Source organism: Tenrec ecaudatus, chromosome 7 (assembly GCF_050624435.1).
Source record: "Tenrec ecaudatus isolate mTenEca1 chromosome 7, mTenEca1.hap1, whole genome shotgun sequence".
NCBI classification, from domain to species: Eukaryota; Metazoa; Chordata; class Mammalia; order Afrosoricida; family Tenrecidae; genus Tenrec; species Tenrec ecaudatus.
Window position 1 is genome coordinate 17,920,819 of NC_134536.1, and position 24,565 is coordinate 17,945,383.

Here is a 24,565-nt window from a genome sequence, read left to right on the forward strand (position 1 = left end):
AACACTGACTGTTGGGCCCAAGCTGACTGCTCTCTGGAAAACTTGGAACACATGATCTCTGTAATTCTCACTTCTCCCTACTCCCCTTCCTCATGGGCTCCACCTTCCCTACCTGCCAATGAGCACGAGCAGAAACTCTCTAGAAGCAGTGACTAGAAGGTGCAGACATATTGTTTTCTGTCTGGTGCCGCCAAGGCCCAGAGCGTGAAGGCCAAGCTAGATGTCCTGTCACTGTGACTTTTCATAGACTGTGGTGTCCAGTTCCACGTGGATCCCCTGGGGGCTGAGCGTCGGAAGGACAAACAGTGGCCCTGTAGTTCAGGGCTGCATCAGCGTTTGCCATGTGTGGTTCATCAAAGTCTTAAGGGAAACGCAGGTAGGAGACGTGATAAGAAGGGGCCCTCATTGCTCCGTCAGCCCAGCCCTGTGGGTAGAAGGTACCTAAAGGATCCTCCTGTCCCACCTCCAATGCTGACCTGAGATTTGCTCTCACAACAGATGCTCGCCCTCTTTGCTACCACTTCACCATCATGTTCACTCCATGGTGTGAGGGTCAGCATGCACAGGAGCATCCTGGGAATTCTACTGAAAGGGAGAGAATTCTCACCTTCGATTCGATGTCTAGGACTTGGACCTTGGGTTATCCTGGAGCCAGATGGATAAAAAAAAAGTGGGAAAAGAATGAAGAACTGAAGCTATTCTGAAAGACTACCACCCAGGGAGACTCCACTGGGAGAAAATACTGGAGCCAACAGTATTTGAAGGGGGAAAGGATGGCATCTTACTGTGTGTGTGTGTGTGTGTGAATTCTTACAGGACTGACCTTTCTCCAACACACACTTCACAGTCGCCTCATATAGCAACTCCTGAACAGCCTTGACAACCTCTTTCCTCATCAACCCCCCTTCACCCTCAGTCAAAGTTTTCCCCACCCCACCCCCAACCCCACCCCTGTTAGCAGGGCCTCCTAGCCTCCCTCTGTTGTGGCAGAAAAGGAAGTGAAAGTCTGGTGCAGAGTGAGGAGGAAACACAAGGTATTGCGTGGCCCTTAGCAGGGAAAACTCTACTTCCTCTCCTTCTTGTCTGCTCATTCTTCCATCGCCTATCTTCCTCTCCTGACCACCTGAATGGTCAAGCCCTAGAGCCATCCAGCCGTTCTCGACGGCCCTGCAGAGGCCGATGCCAGGCCCGCTACCCATGGTGATACTCCTCTTCTGCTTGTCACTGTGTGGTGCCTCTCTCTCCTGGTGCTGACCGATGGCTCGCCTACACCTGACCTTCTAATGGCTAGAACTAGAAATCCCCACAAAGAACACATTTCATCTTCTCTTTGTTGGGGAAAGTCAAGTTCTTCTTTATGACCCTGGCCCTTGAGTGATGTTACCAGCTCTACTACTGTCTCTACATCACCAGTTCTCAACCTGTGGGTTGCAACCCTTTGGGGGTTGGATGACCCTTTCACAGGGGTCACACGATTCTTAACAGTAGCAAAATTACAGTTAGGAAGTATCAACAAAAATAATTGTATGTTTGAGGGTCACCACAACATGAGGAACTGTATTAAAAGGTCATGGCATTAGGAAGGTTGAGAACCACTGCTCTAAGTTCATAGGATGAAGACTTCAAAAAAATGTGTGATTGTCTATTACTGTTCGCATGCATCACCTCCTGTTCAGCCACGGGAAAGGTGATTTGTTGACTTGTAAGTTTTGTTGGGGGGCGCATTTGGAAATCATTATTTGGGGGTCTCTAACAGCTCTTATAACAATCCATACATCACCTGCAACAAGCATATTTGTACCTATATAGCCATTATCATTTTCAAAACATTTTCTTTCTACTTGAGCCCTTGGTATCAGTTACTCTTTTTCCCCTTCCTCCACCACCCTCCCAACCTTGTGAACCCTTGATAAACTATAAATTATTATTATCTTCATATCTTATACTGTCCGCTGTCTCCCTTGACCCATGTTTCTGTTGTTCATCCCCCTCGGAGTTGGGGGTGGTGGGCAGTTAAATGTTGATCGTTGCTTTGGTTTCCCCTCTCTCCTTCTTCCCCCAGCTTCCCCCTACCTCCTGGTATCACTACTCCCATTGCTATTCCTGAGGGGTTTATCTGTCCTGGATTCCACGTGTCGAGACCTCTTATCTGTACCAGTGTACATGCTCTAGTCAAACCAGATTTATAAGTTGGGGTCATGATAGTTGGGGGTAGTGGTGAAGCATTAAAGAACCAGAGGAATACTGTGTGTTTCATAGATGCTCTATATACTGCATCTTGGCTCATTTGTCCTTCCTTGTGGACTTATAAGTTTTTGCTTTTCACCCTGATTATATAAACTCCCCAAAGACAGGTCTATCCCATAGACACAAACAGGACCTCTCGTAGCCGCTGCCACACAGGAGAAGATTTGCCAATGTGTGCACTGTAGGATATTCTGTGTTGGGGGGAGCAGAAGGAGGTCTCTCTTCAGGTTTGGGGTCAGGACAGGGCTTTCCCTCTTCTGGTCCTTTTATCATATCACCACCCATGGACCCTGATACAGTTAGTTGATTGTGCCAACCTGGCTGATGAACACATGTGGGGTTAATTGAAGGGCGAAGGGATAAGTGGCTCCGTGCACCTCACCTTTCTAGTTCTCGGGTCTCTTGCTTTGTGATGGTCGGGCCAGGGTGCAGCTGCCTTAGCCAGTTCCCTGCTTCAGCTGGCAAGGCTCACTGAACATAGTGATGAGTTCACCCGTACGTCACCACGATGTCTTTGAGTACTGTTGCGTACCCTTTGTACCTTATTGGGAACATGTGGCTGATTGGTTGTTGTACAGTGTGCGGTTGTTACACAGTGTGCTTCATTGGAATATGTGCCTCCCACTTCCTTCTCTATTGTGAATATATACCCAGAGTTTTGGCAAAATAAACGGGCTTGATCAGCACTTGTCTTGCCCCATGTCTCTGTTTCTTTTTCCCATCCAGGTTCGTTGCCCCTCCGGGTCACCGTGTGAGGGTCTCGCTGGTCGAGACCCTAACATGGGTTAATGGTGGGCTTGGGCAGCACTGAATTGGGACGTTTTCTTGATGTGCACTTAGCCTTTATATAAAACTCTCTCTTATACATGAGTTTCTGTGGATTTGTTTCTCTAAAGTACCCAGACTAACACAGACCCAGTCACTGAAAACTCTAAGGCCCCCAACCATCACAGCAAGCCCCTGGAGCCTCTTCCTGACCCTCACCTACCCATCCTACTTATCATCCAAGGCTGTGTCCTTGAACGTGGCAGGTACTGTGGGCAGAGCTGAGAGGGAAGCATGGAGTGGATTGCTTGTGAGGACTGAAGAGTGGGAGATCCCAGAATCCGACTCCTGCCGCAGCTGCTTGCCTTCCTCCCCTCGAACCAGAGACAGGATGAATAGGGCCACTTCTCTTTTCAAGGCCACTTGACAGGGATGATGTCTCGGCCACCCTTGTTTTGTAGAAAATCAGGTAGTTGCTTGAATCATGACCACTCCTGTGGTAGTTAGACGATTTTGTGTCAACTTGAATTTTAATAAAAGTGTAGGGGGAGAGTCCAGACTGTCAATCAGGTCGCAGCTTGATGGTGCCTGCCAGGAGGTGGTCTTCTTATACTTTCGGGAAACTGGGGGCCTCAGTTTCTCTCTGCCCTAGGGAATTGGGCTTGCTGGGGCTTGTGGGGATCTTCCTGCTTGCTGCAACTCTGCCACTGAACCTGAAAGCTGTCGGTGCCCCTCCACATTTCCACTGACCTTAGATTTAAGTAACTCTGCACCCACCTGCCTGTGATCTTCCTGTGGCTGTGAGCCTGAAGGGGGACTTATGGACTTGTATCAGACTTATGGACTTGAGTCCGCCTAGGCTGGGATGCCTTTTTTTCCCTAACAATTTTATTGGCATATCATTCACACAGCATGCAATTCAATAGTTCGATGGGATGCCTTCTTCATATATCATTTCTTCTTTTATAGTGGATTTGGTTTTGTTTGTTTGTTTGTTTTTTAATTAAATGCTTTTATTCAGGCCTCTTACATCTCTTATCACAATCCACACAATCATCCGTTGTGTCTAGCACATTTCTACACATGCTGCCATCCTCCTTTTCAAAGCATCTTCTTTCTACTTGAGCCCTTGATATCAGCTCCTCATTGTCCTCTGTCGCCCTTCACCCACTTTTCTGTTGTTTGGCCCCCTTGGAGGGGGCTATATGTCAATCCTTGTGATCAATTCCCATTTTCTTCCCCTCCTTCCCTCCAACCTCCTGGTATCTCTGCTCTCATTGTTGACCCTGAGGGTATCCGGCATCTAAGACCCAAAACAAAATCATACCCAATGTGAATTGGGGAGGGAGGCGTGTGGAGTGTAGACCCAAGGTCTATCTGTAGACAATTGGACATCCCTTCACAGAATAGTCACAAGGAAGAGATGACCAAGTCAGGGTTCAGTATAGCACCAATGAAACACACAACTTTCTTCTAATTCCTTAATGCTTCCTTCCCCCCACTATCATGACCTCCATTCAACCTTACAAATCAGAACCAGAACATGCACACTGCTACAGAGAAGAGCCCACAACACAGGGAATCCAGGATAGAGAAACTCCTCAGGGTCAGCAGTGAGAGTATGATTACTTCTTGATATAAAACTCTTTCTGATACATAAATGAGTGTCACTGGATGTTTTTCTAGACCACCCAGCCTAGCATGATATCCCCGCAAATTATAGTGCCATTTACAATATTGTGTACAGTCTGAGAATCTGAGAGATTGTTTCTATGTCCAGTGACAGAGGGGATAAAAGAGTTAGCCAGCTGTTAATCAGAATTCTAGAAATGTAGCATAGTTTAAGATTTCATTTATTAAAAACCCTAAAATGTAATAGTCTCCTCCTTTCAATAAAAATTCCTCTTAAACATAATCAGTAAAGATTTTCTAATTCAGGGGAGAGGCTAGCAAGTAAGCAATGCAGCCCAAGACCTCAGGGGGTGAAAGTCTGGCAGAGAGTCCCTGGAGAAACGTAGATATGGATTGATGGTCTGATATTCTCCTGGGGAAATGGAGATTGTTTTCCTGTGAAGCTTGTTCACATTGTTTGTAGTCCTCTGTTGATTGTCTCCTGGGGCTACTGAAAACCCCTTTTTTTGTCACCTAGTTTAAGGTGTACAACTTGCTTTATTTTCACTGAATCCATGAAGCAGTGTGGAGATAGCAAACCCCACTGTTTCCTTCTGTTTCTCACTTGCGGAAATAAGCTTAAGAGTTTCTTGAATCAACCTGGTCTCTGTCTTTGATGGAAACAGGGACAGGAAATCCTAGAACTTGTCTTGGGCCTTTAGGTCTGAATCAGACACTTTGATTGATGAAGTTTTAAAAGGTGTGTGGTTGAAATGTGTGTTTTCAAAGGGTTGAATGTGTATTATAGGAATGCTATGCAATTGTTCAGAAATATCAAGACAAATTGAAAGTAGCTAAAAATGAAATCGAATTCTTGAAGTTCCATATAATTAGTGAGCTGAAATGGACTGGTATTAACCATTCTAAATTGGACCTTCATATGGTTTACTAAGCCAGGAAGGGCATAGCAGAAAAAAACATCATCGCATCCATCATCAAAAGGGACACTTCAACATCTATCCTTAAGGACAAAGATGTCAAGGATATGCCTATATCTAAAATAAAGTTGTTTTGATTTCCATCTCCTGCTCTTAGGAAGATCAAATTCATTGCTTTCTTTAGTAATTTATTACATGATAATTATACTTGAATAGACATCGCTCTTTTCTAAAAAAAATTTAATGACTTGAAAATTTTTGTTTCACATCCTGTCGCAGAATCATCATCATTCCTTTCTCCCTCCACACGACAGAGGAAAGAAAACCAGTGATTCTGATGAAAACAGTTTAAACTGCTTATTAAACTCCCCAATATCTTATCCTCACCCCTCTCCTTTGATGTCTCTTCTTGTGGATTATAATCTCCCCCTTCGCCCAAGTTAATACCTGTGAATCCTTACCCTATCGTTTCATCTTCCCTTGCATGTTCTCCCTCTACCCCTTGGTAGCCTCCAAAGCCTGTGTGCTTTGATATGGACGTTTTGTCTTAGTTTCTTCCGTATAACAGGGGTCTCATACAATAGTCTCCTTTTGTGATTGACTCATTTGACTCAGTACAATATTCTCCATGTTGCTCCTTCCATGAGGTGCTTCCCGTTTCATCATTGATTTTTAGCTAGGCATGGTACTCCACTGTGCATAGGTACCAACATCTTATCTTTATCCCACCAAATGGGCATGTAGGGTCTTTATCTCTTCCTCCCGGTGGCCCACGACCATGTGGAGAGTTGTTCACAATCACTAGCCATCTGGGAGGTGCACATCAAAGCACCGATGAGATATCACCTTACGCTAACAATGACAGTGAAACTAATAAAGGGATGGAGGGAGGGAGGGAAAGAAATTAAATATCTGGAGCAAATGTGCACAGGCTGGACCTCTCATACACTGCTTTCTGGTGGCATTTCAACTATGGACCACTTCTGTGGAACGCAAGAGGGGGCTACTTCATGGGAACTCGAATTCCATAAGATCCAACCATCCCTCTCTGCTGGGTCTATATCCTAAATGAGGGAAGATTTATCATGCAAACAGACATGTGTGCATCCATGTTCCTTAATTATCCCTTCTGTCTGACATACCAGTTCTGTGTCCAGCGAAATTGCTATCTACTTCCTACAGTTAATACATATCAATAAAGAAGGCACATCATTTCTAAAATCCACAAATCACATATTGACCACACCATGAGATTCAAAATAGCTTCATTGAACTGGGGGGTCCACAGGATCACCTCCCCAGGGGCTCCAGGGCAGGGGTGCTGGGGGGCATCTGGCCAAGCTTTTCCTGAGATGTCACCTTCCATTGAATGCCGCAACAGGCTGGGGGTTCTTCTGAAGAAGAGATCACAGGTCCTCCGCCCAGTTCCCTCAACCTACTCTGAGGTTGGCAGGCCAGCAGAGCTCTAGAAGGTTCGGCCCAGCCTGTCGTGCAGAGGAAGCCGGACTGTCCTATCAGTGTCATGGGCTCCAGGCAGCAGCTGAGGACCTTGGGGTCAGCTGCCCCAGCTTTCTAGCTGTCCTCATGAGTCCACTGCCTGGTTATGGGAACAGAGCCAGTCAGCAGAGAAGAGAAACCAAGGAGGAGTGGAGAGAGGGGTGGGAGCACAGAAAGGAGGTGGGGCAATGAAACACCATCTGGGGAGTCTGAGGACCCAGCAAGAGGAGCAGCCAAGTTGGGCACGCAGGCAGGCATCAGTCAGAGAAAGGAACCACAGAGCCACCTCACCAACCGTGAACTTCTCTGCATCCTTCCCTTCCCTCAGGGTCTCCCCCTCCATGCTAAATGCTCCACATGTTGTAAACGCATACATCTTCCCACACCTGCATACATGGGATCTTGAGTAAGACCAACAGGGGAAAAAAACGGGCGTCTGAATTACGGTACTAGAAAAGAATATTGAAAGTACCGTGGACTGCTAAGAGGAGAAATACCGTATATACTCGAATATAAGCCGACCCGAGTATAAGCTGAGTAAACAAACATTCAAAGCCCTGCAGTGTCAGTGGGGCTTTGAATGAACAGTGGAGGAATAGAAATCACCCACAAGATGTTACACCTCGCTGGGGTACAACTGACCCGTGTATAAGCCTAACCCCAGTTTTTTCAGCACATTTTTTGTGCTGAAAAACTTGGCTTATACACGAGTATATATGGTAAATCTATCTTGAAAGTACAGCCAAAGAGCTCCTTAAAGGCAAGGATGGCAAGACTTCGCCTCACAGACTTTGGACATGCTGTCAGGAGAGACCAGTCCCTGGAGAAGGACAGCAGGCTTGGTAGAGTGGGGGGCAGTGAAACACAGAAAGGCCCTCAGGGGATGGATTCACACAGTGCCCACAACAATGGCCTGAGACCGGAGCAATTGTGAGGATGGTGCAGAACCAGACCGTGTTTCGATCTGTGGTGCATAGATGGGGCCACTATGGGTGGGAACCAACCAATGGCATCCCACAGCAGCAGCCACCAGAGGGGAAGTACCTGCAGTCGATGCTTTTAAGAAACAGAAGAAAGGACATTGCGGTCTGGGGCTAGAAAACTTTTCGTATGTTGAAAGAGTAACATGTTTTCTCTAGCGGGGATAAAAGGAACATGGGATGCACAGTCCCCAAACAAAGTCTCCACGTTGTCCATGGACACAAGGAATAAAACTTAACACTGGCCAATGCACGTTTTGGTGCTTCAAATGTTAGACTTGTGTCTGGGTAGATCTGACCTGCTGATTCCCAAAGTGGCACCAGCTTTCCCCTATCAGCTCTACTTTTTGAGATACAGAACATATACATGGCAAATACTGCCCTTCACTGCGCTCCCATGAAATGATGAATGTATTTAAGGTAGTGCTCGCTCTCCTGAGACAGAGGCTGGCTTTATTTAAAGTAGTTTGTTTTGTACTAAATATTTAGGTCAAGTTACACTTCTCATGGTGTCCGTTGATCCAAACATATATTCTGTGGGAAGCTAACACTGAGGGAACTATGACTACACTATGTTCCCTGACGTATAAAAGAGGGAATCTAGAAAGCGAGTAGTCCATGGTAGGAAAGTCACCACTTTAGTAGGTTAGAGATAAAGTCCAACTACATTATCCTGCTTTAAATATCATTCCCACAGATTCTCCCCTGACAACTACGCTGCCTTAAGGTGAGCACATGGTTGATTTCATCTCCCTATAGAAGCAGACATGATCCTTTTGTTCTCTCCTCCTCCATGTCACCTTACTGTAGTTACCACCCACCTTGTGAAGTATGTAACTCCTGAATATTCATGTCTTACAGCTATCTATAAATATCCCAAAATATTAAAGACACCTCTCTTTTCTCCCACCTCCATGTGAACCACCAAGAGGGGCTGAGGTGAGCGTGCTACCATGAAATGTGTCTGACTCCTGTGTTTTACTCTCTCTCCTATCTTTCTTATCCTCTATGACTTTACTACGATCTGTATAGATTATAACCGTATAATCGTGCCTACTGACCCCTCGGCTGTAGAGGCTGGCTTCCTCTGACAATATCTGAACAGTGCAAATTACCTAAACTTGGAGTTTCCCTCAAGTATTGCATCATCTTTTTAAGGAACTGAACAGTAGGCCATTCCAATTTGTTACCTTAAGAGGGAGCCAAAGATAAGAGTTAATGAACCATAAATAAGGAGCGGATGACACTTAAGGAATGCAACATTCACTCAATAAACAGTTACTGGGCACTGAAGACAAGGGAGTGGTGCTGTGGCAGAGGATGGGAATTGTGGTCTGGGAGCTGTGGCCTGCCTTTGACATGGGACCTGGAGGCAGCAGAAATCCAGGGGCTGTGTTGGAGAAGGTCTCTTCAAACTATGGTCTTAAACTTCTAGTTGCAATCACCATTGGAGTGCGAGAACTTACACAGTGGCTGTTTCTTCCATTCTCCCAGGTCAGGAATGTTGATAACCTGTACCTAGATGAGATGTACAGGAGAAAGTTAATATATCATGTACAGCGAAGGCCTTGTGGCTTTAGGGCTCAATCAGACACTTTGAACTGAGGAAGTTTTCAAAGGTGTGTGGTTGAAATGTGGTTTTTCAAAAGATTGACTGTTTATTGTAGAAAATGCTATGCAACTGTTCAAAAAGATCAAGATAAATTGAAAGTAGCTAAAAATGAAACAGGTTTCTTGAAGTTCCATACAATTAGTGAGCTGAAACGGACTGGTATTAGCCATTTTAAATTGAACATTCATGTGGTCTACTAAACCAGGAAGGACATAGGAAAGAGAAATGTCATCGCATTCACCATCAAAAGGGATGCTTAAAAATCTACCCTTAAGGACAATGATGTCAATGATAGGATAATATCCCTAAAAGAAAGATCAATTCAGATCATTCAAATGTATGCATCTACCACTAAGGCTAAGGATGAAGAAATTGAACTTTCTACCAACTCCTGCAGTCTAAAATTGATTAAACATACACTCAAGATGTATTGATAATTCCTGGCTATTGGAATTCTAAAATGAGAAACGAAGAAGGATCTGAGCTGGAAAAGATAGCATTGGTGATAGAAACAATGCAAGAGAGCACATGATAGAATTTTCCAAGACTGACAGCCCATTTAAGATATGCTTAAGAAAGATACAGTGAGCAAATGATCAGAGAAACAGAATCACATGAAGAAGAATGCAGCATCATGACTGAAGGACGGCTGATTAACAATCTATGAAATGCAGATGACACAGCCTTGCTTGCTGAAAGTGAGGAGGACTTGAAGCACTTGCTGATCAAAGATTGCAGCCTTCAGTGTGGATTACAACTCAATGTAAAGAAAACTAAACCAATAGGTCACATCATGATAAATGGAGAAAAGATTGAAGTTGTCAAGGATTTCATCTTGCTTAGATCCACAATCAATGCTCATGGAAACCGCAGCCAAGAGATTAAAAGACCCATTGCACTGGACCAATCTCCTGCACAAGACCACTTGAGTATGCTATAAGCAGAGAGTTCACGTTGAGGACGGAGGTGAATCTGACCAAGTGATGGTATTTATATGGAGGTGGAAGTGGGAGAAGCATTGATGCACCTAGTTATCCTATGAAATGGTAGATCTCAAGCATCATGTCTCACAGACACTGGGAGAAGATTCTGTGACTGGGGCAGAGGTAAGATTCTGGATCCCCACCTCCACAGTCTTCACACCGGGTGACTCACCCCATGCGTCCCCCTCAATTCTGCCCACCTGTCATTTAGTACCTGTCGTTCTAAAGACTGTGGCCTTGCAGGATAAGCAGAGGTGAGCATGTGAGGGTCACAAAGATGATCCAGGGACTTGGTGTAGCCTTGGGTTGAGCTGTAGCCTTGGGTGGTGGGGCTGCAAAGGAACCAGAAGGGTGAACGCCATTATCCAGACTCCGAACCTGAGGAGGCCCGGTCTTCAACTCCTGCTGACACAGACCATGCCGCAAGGCACACATTCCGCTAACCCTCCACGGTGTGGCAGCCGCTAGGAGGGGTCTTGGTTGGATATGAGATGGCCCTGTGTCCAAGGAGCTCAGCTACCCCGTGTGGGAAACAAAAGCTTACAAGTCAACAGGTCAGTCTTGCTGTGACTGAGGAGGAAGGTAGGGAAGGCTCTACAGGAAAGTGATCCAGGGAGAGAGAAAAGAAAATGGATCCTGGAAGAGGGAACAAGAAGGAACGTTGTGGAAACATCAGCATACCCAATTATTTAGCACACAAGTAACCAAGTTGAATGTACCACAAGTCAGTGCAATACGGAGGAGATGTCAGCAAAGAAGATGGAAAAAGGGATGTGGTAGAAATACTAATATCCCTTATTCTCCCTAGAACTTACTGTAGAGTGGATATCTTTCTCCAACTCTCTCCCTGTCCCCCCCTCCCACACTCACAAATACATAAGGACAAATACCGCTTCCTCTCCCCTTCAGTTACCCGTTTTCTCCAGCATTTTCTCCCAGTGTTTCCAAAACTCCATCAGCCATAGATTGCAGTCTTCTTCTGAGACCCTCTGTAAGAATTCGGTCACATTCTTGTCCTCCCTCTCTCCTTTCATCACTTTGGCTCCAGGGAGAACCTCTGCCCACTTCACGGATTCTGAGTCAAAGAGGAGGGACGTCTGTCTGCCAGAGCTGATCTGCCAGAATGCTCTGATGTACCTGCCTGCTTCATGCTGACAACACATCTTGGCCTGCAGGGTGAGAGGAACTGCCCCCATAGACAGAGATCACCCTCTAGTCCTGAGCAATTCCTACTCAGCAGCCACCTCCTCTGGTCCCCTCTCACCTCCTGCCTTGGCCTGTCCTCCAAGAGGCCCTTGCGCAAGGACTTCTTTAGGGGTGGGAGATGACAGGGTATCAAATTATAATGTTTCAAAACTAAATGCAAAACAGCACCCAGTTCTCCCACCGCTGCTCTTCTCCAGCCCTCCCCCAGTGGATCCTCTCCAAGCTCAGAGTCCCCTCACGCTTACCCTTGACTGTGCGATTCTCCACTTTAGGGCCAGGTGGTGGTTGTTTGAGCTGATCCCCGATGTCTCCCAGGGTTTGCAGCTGCTCCTCCCACGTCTTTGTGACATTTACCTTCGTCCCCAGGGGACCCAAGGCTGTGACTTCATTACTTCCACAGTCATAATGAAGGAAAGTCTTCCCATCCACCTGGCCTTGAACCTCACAACATCGGAGTCCAGGTGGTGGCTTAAATACGACAGTGAAGTTGTAGCACAAAGAGTGAGGGGCTGTGAGAGAAATCTCAGGTTAGCATTGGGGTGGAAGAAAAGGACCCATTAGACACCCTCTACCCAGTCCTGGGAACACCAAGAGACCTTCCCCAGGGCTGGCCTGGAAGAGAAAGGGAGGCCCCTTCTTACCCCGGCATCTGGACCACCCACCCCTGCTTCTGCCTTAGCAATGTCTTCCCTGAGGTTCTGTGAGAAATGGCTCTGGCTGATACAACCTGGGGCCCCACTGTGCTGTGATGGACATTCCCGTCCAAGTCTCCTGGCCCTTTTCCTCTTCTGGGGAGGGTGTTGGGGTCGGGATAGGACTGGAAATGTTCCACCACCTTTTGGAGGAGTCCTGTTTCTAGCTCTGGGGGTAGAGGGCTTTGATCTGCAAGATCAATGGTTTAAAACCACAGCAGCCGTTCCTCTGGAAAAGATGAGACTTTCCACATCCTTAAGTGCTATCGTCTCAGAAACCCACGTGCGCAGTTCCATCCTGTCTTAAGGGTTGCTATGGCAATGTCAACTCATAGCAGTGAGATTGTTTTTAATTGCACAACTACCGACACAATGATTTTCCACTTTGGCATCTCTTTCCCAGTCCCTGCTTCTAAGCCAGAAACCGAGCAGCTGCTTTTGGAAGGCATCAGGGAGGGGACCCAAGCCAGTAACCACAGACTGTGCAAGCATTTAAACATGATGGTAGTTAACCTGAAGATTTTACGTGATGGTAGTTAACCTGAAGATATTTGGAAGGGTTGTTTTTAATCTGTTGGTCAGGTCACAGGCAAATGGTGCCTTCTTGTGGGTATGACTTTCTCATGAGAGACCTGACATCTTTCTCTCTCTACCTTCACCTTCCTGCTGGCTGACTCTGACTCTGACTGCTGCCAGAGCCACCTCCATTTGGTCCACATGACGTTGCACCCACCGGCCTGTGATCTTCGGCATTCTGCACCATTGCATGTGGCTGCATGAGTCTAAAGAGGGTCTCATAGACTAGTATCGGGCTTACAGGCTTGAGTTGGGATGTTTTCTTGATATTCAATTACTTCTCGATATAAAACTCTTTCTTACACATATATGAGTGTCACTGGATTTGTCGACCTGGCCTAACACATCATCTTTAACTTTTTCCATTCAAAATAGAACTCGAGTTGGATCAAAGACCTAAATGTAAATCCCAGAGCCATAAAGATTATCAATGAGGAAAATAGGGATGAGACGGAAGGGCCCTGCTGCTGGGCATACACATACTGCTGTAATAGTGAGCCTAAGTAAAGCCGTTTTATATTAAGCAATCATTCTGTACCAATCCTAAAGTGAAACCACAGGCCTTACAGCATTCTCAAAAAAAAATAAAAATAGCCTCTTGTTCTTAGAACCAGCAAAAGACTATCCTGTACCAGGAAATTGTGCAATCGCAAAATCTGTTTCTGTACCAGCTAGCTCAGCTGCGCTGCTTAACCGCAAAGTCTGCTTCTGTACCAGCTTGCTTGCTCAGCTGCACAGCTCAGCTGTTTGATGAAACCATATAAAAGCCTAGGTCTGTAAGCAGAAGGGACCGGCCAGCCAAGCTCTCTCTTCCTTTCAGGCTGCTGGTCCCTGAGCAGTTCTTCTTCTTTTGTTAATAAACTCTTTTAATTTTTCCAATCTCACATCTCAGTTGTTCTTGTCCGGCTCATGTACAACATTTTGGAGGTTCCACCAAGATCCTTGGTGACCAGGTTGTGCATCAGCGGGACAAGCGAGACCCCAGGAACAGGTGGTCCCCTGAGCCAGTGCCGCAACTAGGGAAAGGCCTCGGAGAGACATTCCTCCGCCCCAGTTGCTGGCCCCGGTCCTGAGCGCTATAGAAATTGGTGTGCACATCCTGAATTGGGAGAGTAGGTTCGATTGGATGCAACATTCGGACACTCCCAGAGGACCAGGGAGACGTCCCTGAGTTCTCCTGTTCCTGTAAGTTAATGCCCTGCTGGTATTATTTTGTTACTTGTCTTGTAAGGCTAAGATTATTGTTCCTTGTTTATCGGTGTTTTCGTCCCTGTGTGGCTTGCTCTTGCTCCTGCTCGTTATCTGTAATTATTTCATTTCCAGTGGCAGGAGTAAAGATCATGAGACAGCAGCAGTCAACTCCGCTCCAGTGCCTCTTGAATAATTTTTCTGATTTTTCTAAAAGGTCTATGTCAAATTATGGGTTCAAAACTAAGGAATTCTGCCGCAGGTCCTTTTGTGAGATGGATTGATTTGCGGGAGTACCCGACTGGCCTGCAGAGGGCACCTTTTCCCTGTCCCTCCTATATCAAGTTCGAAGATTTGTCTATGGAAAACCAGGTCACCCTGACCAAATCCCGTACATTGATGTGTGGATTGATATAACCTCTAACCCTCCTCCATATATTCGAAAGTTTCTTCCCCCTAAGCAGGCCCTGGTGGCAATGGAGAAGGAAACCCAAGCTAAAAACAGGAAGCCTCAGAAACTTTATCCAGTCCTCCAGAGTGCTGAAGAAGAACTTGAAAGTCAGCCGCTGCCGCAAGCCCCCCTTGAGGCAGCTGGACCCCTGGCCCCTCCGTACACAACGGCCAGGATGGGTCTGGCACCCTCTCCTGTAATGTCTGCGCCTTTCAGCCCTCCCCATACCCGGGGCGGGGAACAATAAATGTAAACACCAAGAGTGAGCAAAATAAGCCGGGCGAGGCTCCAGTTGGCATTTTCCCATTAAGATAAACTGTTCCACCCCAGGAGAAGGTCAGGCAATCCCCTTTATGGTTTATGTTCCTTTCTCTACTAGTGATCTTTACAATTGAAAGCAACAAAACCATCTTTTTTCCGATAAGCCCCAGGGTTTAATCTGTTTACTGGAAACTGTCTTCCACACCCATCAACCTACCTGGGATGTTTGTCAGTAACTCTTACAGGTCTTATTCACTGCAGCGGAGCGGGAAAGAGCCCAGCAGGAAGCCCATAGGGTCCTGCTTGGGGCTGACAGCCAGCCAATAACTGGCCCCCATCTGTGAGAAGCCTTGTTTCCACCTCAGCCTGCTGCATTGGGACCCCAGTGATTCACAGGGCAGGGAAGCCCTGACCAGGCACTGCCAATATCCGTTGCAGGGCCTCGGGGGGCTGCTAGGAAGCCCACTAATCTGTCTAAGGTAAGCGAGACAGTGCAGAGAGCTACGGGTGAGACACCAGCCACTTTCCTTGAACTCCTAATGGACGCTTACAGGCTGTACACCCCAATCGACCCTGAGGCCCCTGAAAATCGGCAGGCCATAAATATTGCGCTTGTAGCACAATCAGCCCCAAATATCTGCAAAAAGCTTGAGGGGGTTGAAGGTAAAAATCTTAGTGAGTTAAAGAAAATAGCCCAGAAAGTTTACAATAACAGGGAGGATCTACCTGTAACCTCCACAAGGCAGATGGCAAAAATCATGGTGACTGCCCTGCAGGAAGAAAAAGACCAAAAGCCCTGGTGAAAGAAAGAAAAAGGCCCGGGGAGGAGAGGAGTCAGTCAGGATGCAAGGTAGCACCGATGAAGAATACAGCTTTCCTCCAGTTCCTAAATGCTTCCTCCCCTCCCCCCCCTCTCCCCCGCACAACTATCATGATCCGAATTCTACCTTGCAAGTCTGGATAGAGCAGAGGATGTACACTGGTGCAGATAGGAACTGGAAACACAGGGAATCCAGGGCAGATGATCCCTTCAGGACCAGGGGTGTGAGGGGCGATACTAGGAGGGTAGAGGGAAAGTGGGTTGGAAAGAGGGAACTGATTATAAGGATCTACATGTGGCCTCCTCCCTGAGGGATGGACAACAGAGAAGGGGGTGAAGGGAGACGTCGGATAGAGCAAGATATGAAAAAATAATAATTTATAAATTATCAAGGGCTCATGAGGGAGGGGAGAGTGGAAAGGGAAGGGGGGAATAAGAGGGCCTGATGCAAAGGGCTTAAGTGGAGAGCAAATGCTTTGAAAATGATGAGGGCAAAGACTGTACAGATGTGCTTTACACAACTGATTTATGTATGGATTATAATGAAAGTTGTATGAGCCCCTAATAAGATGGGTTTTTTTTAAAAAAAGAAAGAAAGAAGCCCAACTCTGTGTCACAGCAGCCACATATGTGGGTTACCAGCTCCAGGTGGGCAAAGAAAGCTATCTACCAGCAGGATCTGTAAGGTCTTGCAGACACCTTTTCCAGAGACAAAGCACAAGGTATATGAATTCCTAGGCGTGGTGGGTACTGGTTTTGTAGAAATTGCCAAGCTACTGTATGAAAGCAATAAAGGAGAGGGGCAGGAAGTCCTGAAAACTCCTGAGCAAGAGGCTGCCTTAAAAAAAAAATTTTTTTTAAGGGTCCTTCTGTCAGCCCCAGCCTTAGCTCTTCTGGATCTACAAAAACCATTTAAACTGCTTGTAGCAGAAGATAAGGGGGCCACCAAGGGGGTCTGTATGCATTACCTGGGACCCTGGAGAAGACCCGTGGCCTACCTATTAAAAAGCTGGACCCAGTAGCCACCGGTTGGCCAGGATGCATGCGGGCCATAGCAGCTGCTGCAGTGTTGGTAAAGGAAGCGTCAAAGCTCACGCTGGGCCAGGACAATACCATCACGGAGGACACTCGGTGCAATGCCTGCTAAGAAACTCACCTGACCGCTGGATAACAAATGCCTGTGTGCTCCAATACCAGGTACTGTTGCTAAACCCACCCAGTGTCCAGTTTTCCAAAACAGCCACTCGCAACCCTGCAACCCTGCGGCCCGACAAGCTGGCCAAGGAGTCATCCATAACTGCATGGAAACCCAAGAAAACTCAAAAGCAATTAAAGAAAACAACCTGGCTGACTACGCGGCCAAGGAAGCAGCGTGGGTGCTCAAAACCTGGGAGTGACAGCTGCCCTAATCAAAGATAAGCAGCCGCCTACTCTATTCCAATTTAAATTGCCTGTTCGCCCTGTCTAGTCTGAATCTGAACTTGAGTTAGCCCAATGGCTGGCGGAAAAGGCAGCCCAGCTGGCATGCGTCAAAGACCCAGACGGATGGCTAATCCTACAAGAAAGCAGCCGTGGTGCTGAAAACCTGGGGATGACAGTGACCCTAGTCAAAGATAAGCAGCCGCCTACTCTATTCCAACTTAAATTGCCTGATCGCCCTGTCTAGTCTGAATCTGAACTTGAGTTAGCCCAATGGCTGGCGGAAAAGGCAGCCCAGCTGGCATGTGTCAAAGACTCAGACGGATGGCTAATCCTACCCGACCACCGCAGACAGTTCCAGAAGCAGTTGGGAAAAAAAATTAGTGGACCATCTTCATAAAACCACTCATTTGGGGAAAACCAAGCTGTAGGAGGTGGTCAGCTGGTCAAAGTGTTTATTGGTGGGTGACTAATTAGTCTCCTGTGCCTCTCTTTATCTTGCAGCTAAAAGCATTGTAAGATAAATCAGTTATTTATGACCTCTTTAAGATTCTCTGGAACCCTGCATGTTTAGACAATGTTCCTAGTTAAGTAATGTTTACATAGCAGAATGTTTTTTCAATTAGTGCTTTAATATTTACTTTGTAAGAGGAGTATCAAAACCAAGCTTTGACTCTACTGGGTACTTCGGTCCATCCGACTGTTGTCCCCCAATCCCATACTTTGTATATGTCTTTCTTTTCCTTTCATTTGCTCGCCTCATTTCAGATGCATCTTGGTGCGGGATAGCTGGTCTATCTCCCGCACCAAGCTGTACCAATATCTGTCTACAAGGTACAAAATTCCAAACCTCCAAAAGTGGACTCAAGCAGCTGTTGCCCAAGTAAATGCCCCCACCAGGTTCACCGACCACCTCAGCATCGAGAGTGAGGTCACTCCCCGGGCCAATACTGGGAAGTGGATTACACTGAGGTAAAACCAGGACTGTATGGCTATTAATGTCTGTTAGTCTTTGTTGACACCTTTTCAGGATGGACAGAAGCATTCCCAACCAAGGCAGAGACGGCCACCATGATATGCAAGCTGCTTTTAACTGAGATCCTCCCCAGGTTTGCATTCCCTTACAAATTAGCTCTGATAACGGCCCGGCCTTTGTAACTAAAATTTCTAAAACTATCAGCAAAGTGTTATGCATTAATTAAAATCTTCACTGTGCCTACCAGCCTCAAAGCTCAGGGCAGGTAGAAAGAATAAATAGACCCCCAAAAGAAGTTTTAACTAAATTCAAAAACCTAACACCATTTGAAATTCTATATGGCCGGCCACCTTCTCTCTTACCAACCATAGGTATAAACCAGTTAACCTGTCTTACTAACGCTAAACTTTTTACAGGCAGTCCAAGAAATCCACAACACCAACAACCTTCCAGGAGGAGCTGGACCCAATCTGGCCAATAGGCCAGCCCTGGCTGGAATGCCTGGACCTCTCTGTAACATAACTGCAGGCAATTGGGTCTGGGTCAAATGACACAAGGCGCCTGCCTTGCAGCCAAGGTGGACTGGACCTTACCAGGTAATTCTCCTCACCCCTACGGCAGTCAAGGTTGCTGGGAAGCTGCCATGGATCCACTGCAACCAAATAAAGAGGCCTTGGAAGAACACCGGCCCAAGAAATGGATTGTGCAGAAATCAGACGACCCACTAAAAATCAAGCTGCACAAGCTGTCTTAATTGGACTAATCTTGATGTCTGGCACTAAGGTCAAGGCAACCCCCACAAGCCAATCCCCTGTTTGGACAATTCGGTGGGGGGGAAGTTTCAAGCAACAAATATATACGCTTGTCCTGCTGACAGCAAAAAAGTTGTCAATCACCACCTAAACTAGCAGGGTGCTGGAAGCCAACCCATAAAAATGCATATTCTCCATTTGGAGGGGGGGGGACACCTAGTACTTGTAAGGTAAAACATTGTAACCCAAAACTTTACTGAAAAGTAAAGTATGGCCCTAAGAAAAACTTGTTGCTTTTATGCCAATCATTCAGGAATAATTAAAGATAGTCTAACCCTAGTCAGAAAAAGACTTAATGAACGGGAAGAAAGTAGAAAAGGTCAAGAAGGATGGTTTCAACAAATGTTCAACTGGTCACCCTGGCTCACCACCTTAGTATCCAGCCTATCTGGCCTGCTACTCTTGCTTTTACAAAAACAGGGGGAAATGTAATAGTGAGCCTAAGTAAAGCCATTTTATATTAAGCAATCATTCTGTACCAATCCTAAAGTGAAACCACAGGCCTTATAGCATTCTCAAAAAAGAAAATAGCCTCTTGTTCTTAGAACCAGCAAAAGACTATGCTGTACCAGGAAATTGTGCAATCGCCAAGTCTGCTTCTATACCAGCTTGCTTGCTCAGCTGCACAGCTCAACTGTTTGATGAAACCATATAAAAGCCTAGGTCTGTAAGCAGAAGGGACCGGCCAGCCAAGCTCTCTTTTCCTTTCAGGCTGCTGGTCCCTGCGCAGGTTCTTCTTCTTTTGTTAATGAACGCTTTTAATTCTTCCAATCTCACGTCTCAGTTGTTCTTGTCGGCTCGTGTACAACACTGCCACTTATAATGAAGGAAGCACACACAAGAGGGGATGAAATAGATGATTGAGATCTACTGAAAATAAGACCCCCTGCGCATATTAAGAGACTTCATCAAAAAGAGTAAAGAGGAAGCCAATCAAAAGACTGAGAAAGAGTCTTTAACAATGGCACAAGGGTCAAGGGACCAATCTCTAAAATCTACAGGACACTGCAATACATCAACAAGAAAAAAAAAACGGCCCAATTGTAAAATGGGCAAATCACATGAACAAACAGTTCGCCCAAAAAGACATTCAAATGGCTAACAAACACATGCAAAAGTGCTCATGATCACTAGCTTTCCGGGAGATAGAAATCAAAACAACAATGAGATACCACCTTACACCAACAATCACAGCCCAATTTAAAAAAGAAAACAACACACCCTGGAGAGAGTGTAGAGAGATAGAGCTCTCTTGTGGACTCTTGGTGGTGGACCTGTAAACATGTGCAAGCTTTCTAGAAAGCAATGTGGCTCTACCTAAAACAACTGGGAATGGGAATCCTGTATGATCGAGTGACACTTCTGCTAAGTATATGCCTAAAGAAGTAAGAGACATAATGCCGACAGATGAACATACTCCCATGTTCATTGCAGCACTGTTCACGGTAGTGAGAAGTTTAAAAAAAGCCCCAAAGCCCATCAGCAGAAGAGTGAATAAAAAACGTTGCGATATCCATACAATGGACTATGGTATTCCTCACTAAACATGATGATGAAACCTAGGTACTTCACAACATGATCCAACCTGGAAAGCATTATACTGAGTGAAGCTAGTCGATCATAAAAAGGCAAATATTGTATGTGCCACTGCTGTAAGGAAAAACACCAAGACAATCCAGGCAATGACTCTGAGGTCATGCAGTCAAATAACCTGACAATCCAGGCAGAGGGGTGACATGCCAGTCTAGCATTTGGAGCCCACTTATCAGTCCCTTATTTGTACATCATCAGAACCAGTTCTCCAGGGGAGGCGTCACCTCAGCTGGGATGGTTTCTCATTGAGGAGGAAAGTGGAGAGGAGCAAATAGTCCACGACACATGGCAATGTCTATAGCAACCGTAATTTAGTGCACACGCCTACATAGGTGGTCGGTGCATTTTGTTGGAGATTCATGATCAAAGAGAAGGGGGAATGGGTCTGTCTCAGTGAAGATCATTTCACTTCGGTTGTTGGGTGAGTGGGGGCCAGGGGGGTCAGGGAGCAGCTTGTCCTTAGGGAAGATGCTTGGCATTGTTTGTATGGACCCCCCAAGGGGAGAACCCACCGTGTATTACATTGCTAATCATACATGTGACCCAGGTTCTTTTCAGCCCTTGATGACTGGGCCTCATAACTATACACCACCTGGAGTTTAGAGTCTGTCTTCTCAAGGTGTTCGGCATTCTCCATAAGCCACTTCAGGAGGATCCGATTCAGAAAACCCACTGAGGGAACTGGTCTTTACCTTAACCGCACCTGTTGTGAATTAAAGGAACTCATATCCTCTTTAGGACTTCAAGCAGAGATACCCTAATGCGAGAAGGAGGAGGTGACTTTTGCCCAAAGCTGAAGATTTGGGAATCACTGTAGTTTGACTTAAATGTCCTCATTTTGAGGCTGCCCAATAATAGACAAATTGAGACCACTATATATTTGCCATTTCATATTTTCTTTTTTTTGTGGCATGTCTTAGTCTTACAGGCTTAGTTCTGCCATAGTGCGTGAGTGTTATTAAAATTTGTGCCCTGTGTCTAACCCTCCTTGATTTCTTAAACAGAATTCAGTCACTTAATTTTTTAATATGTTTAAGTAAACATTCCTTGTATTTTCGTCTAGAAAGTTTCCCTCTTTATGAATATTCTCCTTATCGCAATAATATTTTAAATTCTCTGTCATTGGTTAGATTAATGACACTCTTATTAGAATTACTAAAGGCCCTTAAAGCTAATAACACTGCCACTAACGTGGAAAAGGCATGTATCTAAACCTTACATACATGAATATGTTTTAAGATCAGACTTAATTGTAAGCCCTAATCAAAGAACAATGCGTTCTTATGATGTGACCCTGCTGCATACTTAGCCTCATGAAGGTCACTAAAGATAAGGGTGCTATAGCAAAGTGAACCGAAAAAAACAAATGATGCCCAGCTATCAGAAAGAATTACATCTGGGGTCTTAAAATTTGTCTTAATACAAGCAGCCATCTAAGTAAGGAGTCAAGTAAGTCCACACAGAAGAAGCACACCAGCCTGTGTGATACAAAGATTGTAGATGATAAAATCTAGGACCAGTGAAGAAGTATGTACTACTGCTTACAGAAGTATGTACTACTGCTCAGCACCCTGTTTGCGGAAGGCTATGGATGACAGTGATAACCCAAAATCCATCTGCTGAGTCCCCACAGTGAATAAAGCCCCCATTGAATGCCCTCTAAACATCCACAAGGGATGTGGATAATCTTCTCTTCAGAGAGATTGCAATGGAAAGAGCATTGCCTCTACTCACTTGATAAGCCTGAGGATGGGCAGTTTTCCTAGAGGGTCTGCATGGGTGTATCCTTGATAGGATGCACATAGACTTGAGTCATGGCCTAAGTGCCTTAGGGAGGAGGTCCCAGGATCAATCTTGTAAATTATTTTGTTTACAAGGTATGTTTCCCAATCACAATGCCATTCCCACATTGGTACTGGCACCAGTAACCGCTGTTTTGATCTCCCGCCTACCATTCATGGGTGACTCCCATGTCCTTTATTTGCATCGCCCCACCCTCATCCTTTCTAAAGTTCTGTGTATCAGCAAATCCTTGGGCACCACTATGACCTTGTGCCAATGGTCTCCCCCATTTGAATAAAAAGCTCTTGTCTTTATCGTACCCTTGTCCTATTTAAGACTGTAATAAATGCTTTCTTTTTTTCAAGATTTGCATACATGCCAAGAAAATAAGCTTGCAATCCTTCACCTAAGGTGCAGTCTTTGGTCTCTTCCTGTCCAGAGGAAAGAAGAGTGATTAAAACCCAAAAAAACATGGAAGCAATTAGTCAAATGGACTAAGGGGCCATGCAAACATCCACCTGTACAACCCTGAGAACAGAACTAGATGGTAAGTGGCTACCCCTCCATCTGCTCTGAAAAGTCCTGGATTGAGTGGGAGCAAAAGAGGAATAAAACTCAGAATCGAAAGAGACCAGGCTTGCTGGTCCAAGAGAAACTGGAATCTATGACCCTCAGTCACCGCTGAGCTCTGGAACTGAACTCCGTCCTGTGGTAAAATAATCAACCATTTAAGATGAAAAGGGAGAATTTGCCCAATGAGAAAGTTCAACGGGTTAAGAAAGAAGGAGCAATAGGAAGAGGCAGCAGGCGGCCCAGGTGAGAGACGCGATGGTACATTGCGGGCATTGCAGCAAATGAGTTGAAACAAACTGTATGAACTCTTAAACAAAAAACTAGTGAACCGCTCTATAAATTTTCTCCTACTCCAATGTAAGGAGTTTTTGTTTTGTTTTTTGTAAGTGGGGAAATAAATGTTTTCCAGCTTCTTTATTGTATTGATGGAGATCTTTTCCTTCCATGAGATGAAAATTTCAGATGAGGGTTGGGTGGAGAAAAGAGGGCCCACTAGATAGATACCCTGCACCCAGTCCCTGTCACACCAGGAGCACCCACCACAGGGCTGGGCTGCCACAGACAGGGGGACCCCTTCCTGCCACTGTCCTCGCACCACCCACCCCTGCCCACATCCTTAGCTCCGTCTTCTTGGATCTTCACTGAGGTTCTGTGAGCAAGGACACGGGGTGCTAGAACTGGACCCTTACTGTGCTTGATGGCACATTCCTCAACAGGTCTCCTGCCCACTTCTGCTGGAGAGGAAGGAAGGGGAGTCGGCTTCCAGGTCAGTGCATGTGTGGGGGCCTAGGATCTCCGAACCTTCCCAGGGAGCCTGCTTTTCCCTCCCCTCCTACTGCCACGCCCCTGGCCTTGCAATGCAGCTTTATCAGCTCTTCTCCCACCCCTGCTGCAAACCCAGCAGGGGAGCAACCCCCCATGGGCACACTACGGAAGGGACTGGGAGGACTAGCCAGAGGATCCCCTTCCACCCGGGACTCACCGGCCAGAGTCACCCAGAACCAGCTGTGCAGATGCATCAGGAACAAGAGGCCAGGAAGGGACGTGGGGCCTGGAGCCAGCGCCATGGGACCTGCAATGCAGAGTGCAATCCCAGCTCTGCTTCGGTGAATGAATCTCCAATGTCCCCTAAGAAGGAAAGTGTCACTTGATTCCATTTTTCTTTTCTTCTTAAATGATTTTTTTAAATTGTGAATTAGGTAGGGTTCATCATTTTTGGATCCACCATTTGACATCTACCAGATCAAGTGGGTTATCTTGCTGGGGTCATGGAGTGGAATGGTGGCCTGGGAATGTGGAAAGCAGAGAAAGGTGGTCAGGCAGGAAACAAGAAGACTTCCCCCAACAAAGGGGGGAGACTGAGGACCCAGACAAAAAGAAGGGTGCTGGCCCTTGTGGGATTCCTATTCCCAGTTGTGTGAGGTGGCACCAAAACACCTTTCATAATGACTGTACATATTTAGTCTCATGAGCAGTGAATATTCCAATCTCTCCACAGTCTTTCCACAATCTATTGTTCTCTCTCTCTCTCTCTCTCTCTCTCTCTCTCTCTCTCTCTCTCTCTCTCTCTCTCTCTCTCTCAA

At 46.1% G+C, this 24,565-nt stretch overlaps 1 protein-coding gene across 1 annotated transcript in view; it reads right to left on the bottom strand.

Annotated features, from left to right (window-relative positions):
• LOC142453155 (UL16-binding protein 1-like) overlaps nucleotides 1-24,049 on the bottom strand; it is a 48,871-nt gene extending 24,822 nt beyond the window's left edge. The window contains exons 1-3 of the mRNA XM_075554220.1: nucleotides 23,965-24,049; nucleotides 12,085-12,348; nucleotides 11,547-11,819 (exon numbers count right to left, since the gene is read on the bottom strand). Coding sequence (XP_075410335.1) covers nucleotides 11,547-11,819; nucleotides 12,085-12,348; nucleotides 23,965-24,049 — 622 coding nt within the window. The remainder of the gene's footprint in view (nucleotides 1-11,546; nucleotides 11,820-12,084; nucleotides 12,349-23,964) is intronic.
• Between the last annotated feature and the right edge of the window lie 516 nt (nucleotides 24,050-24,565).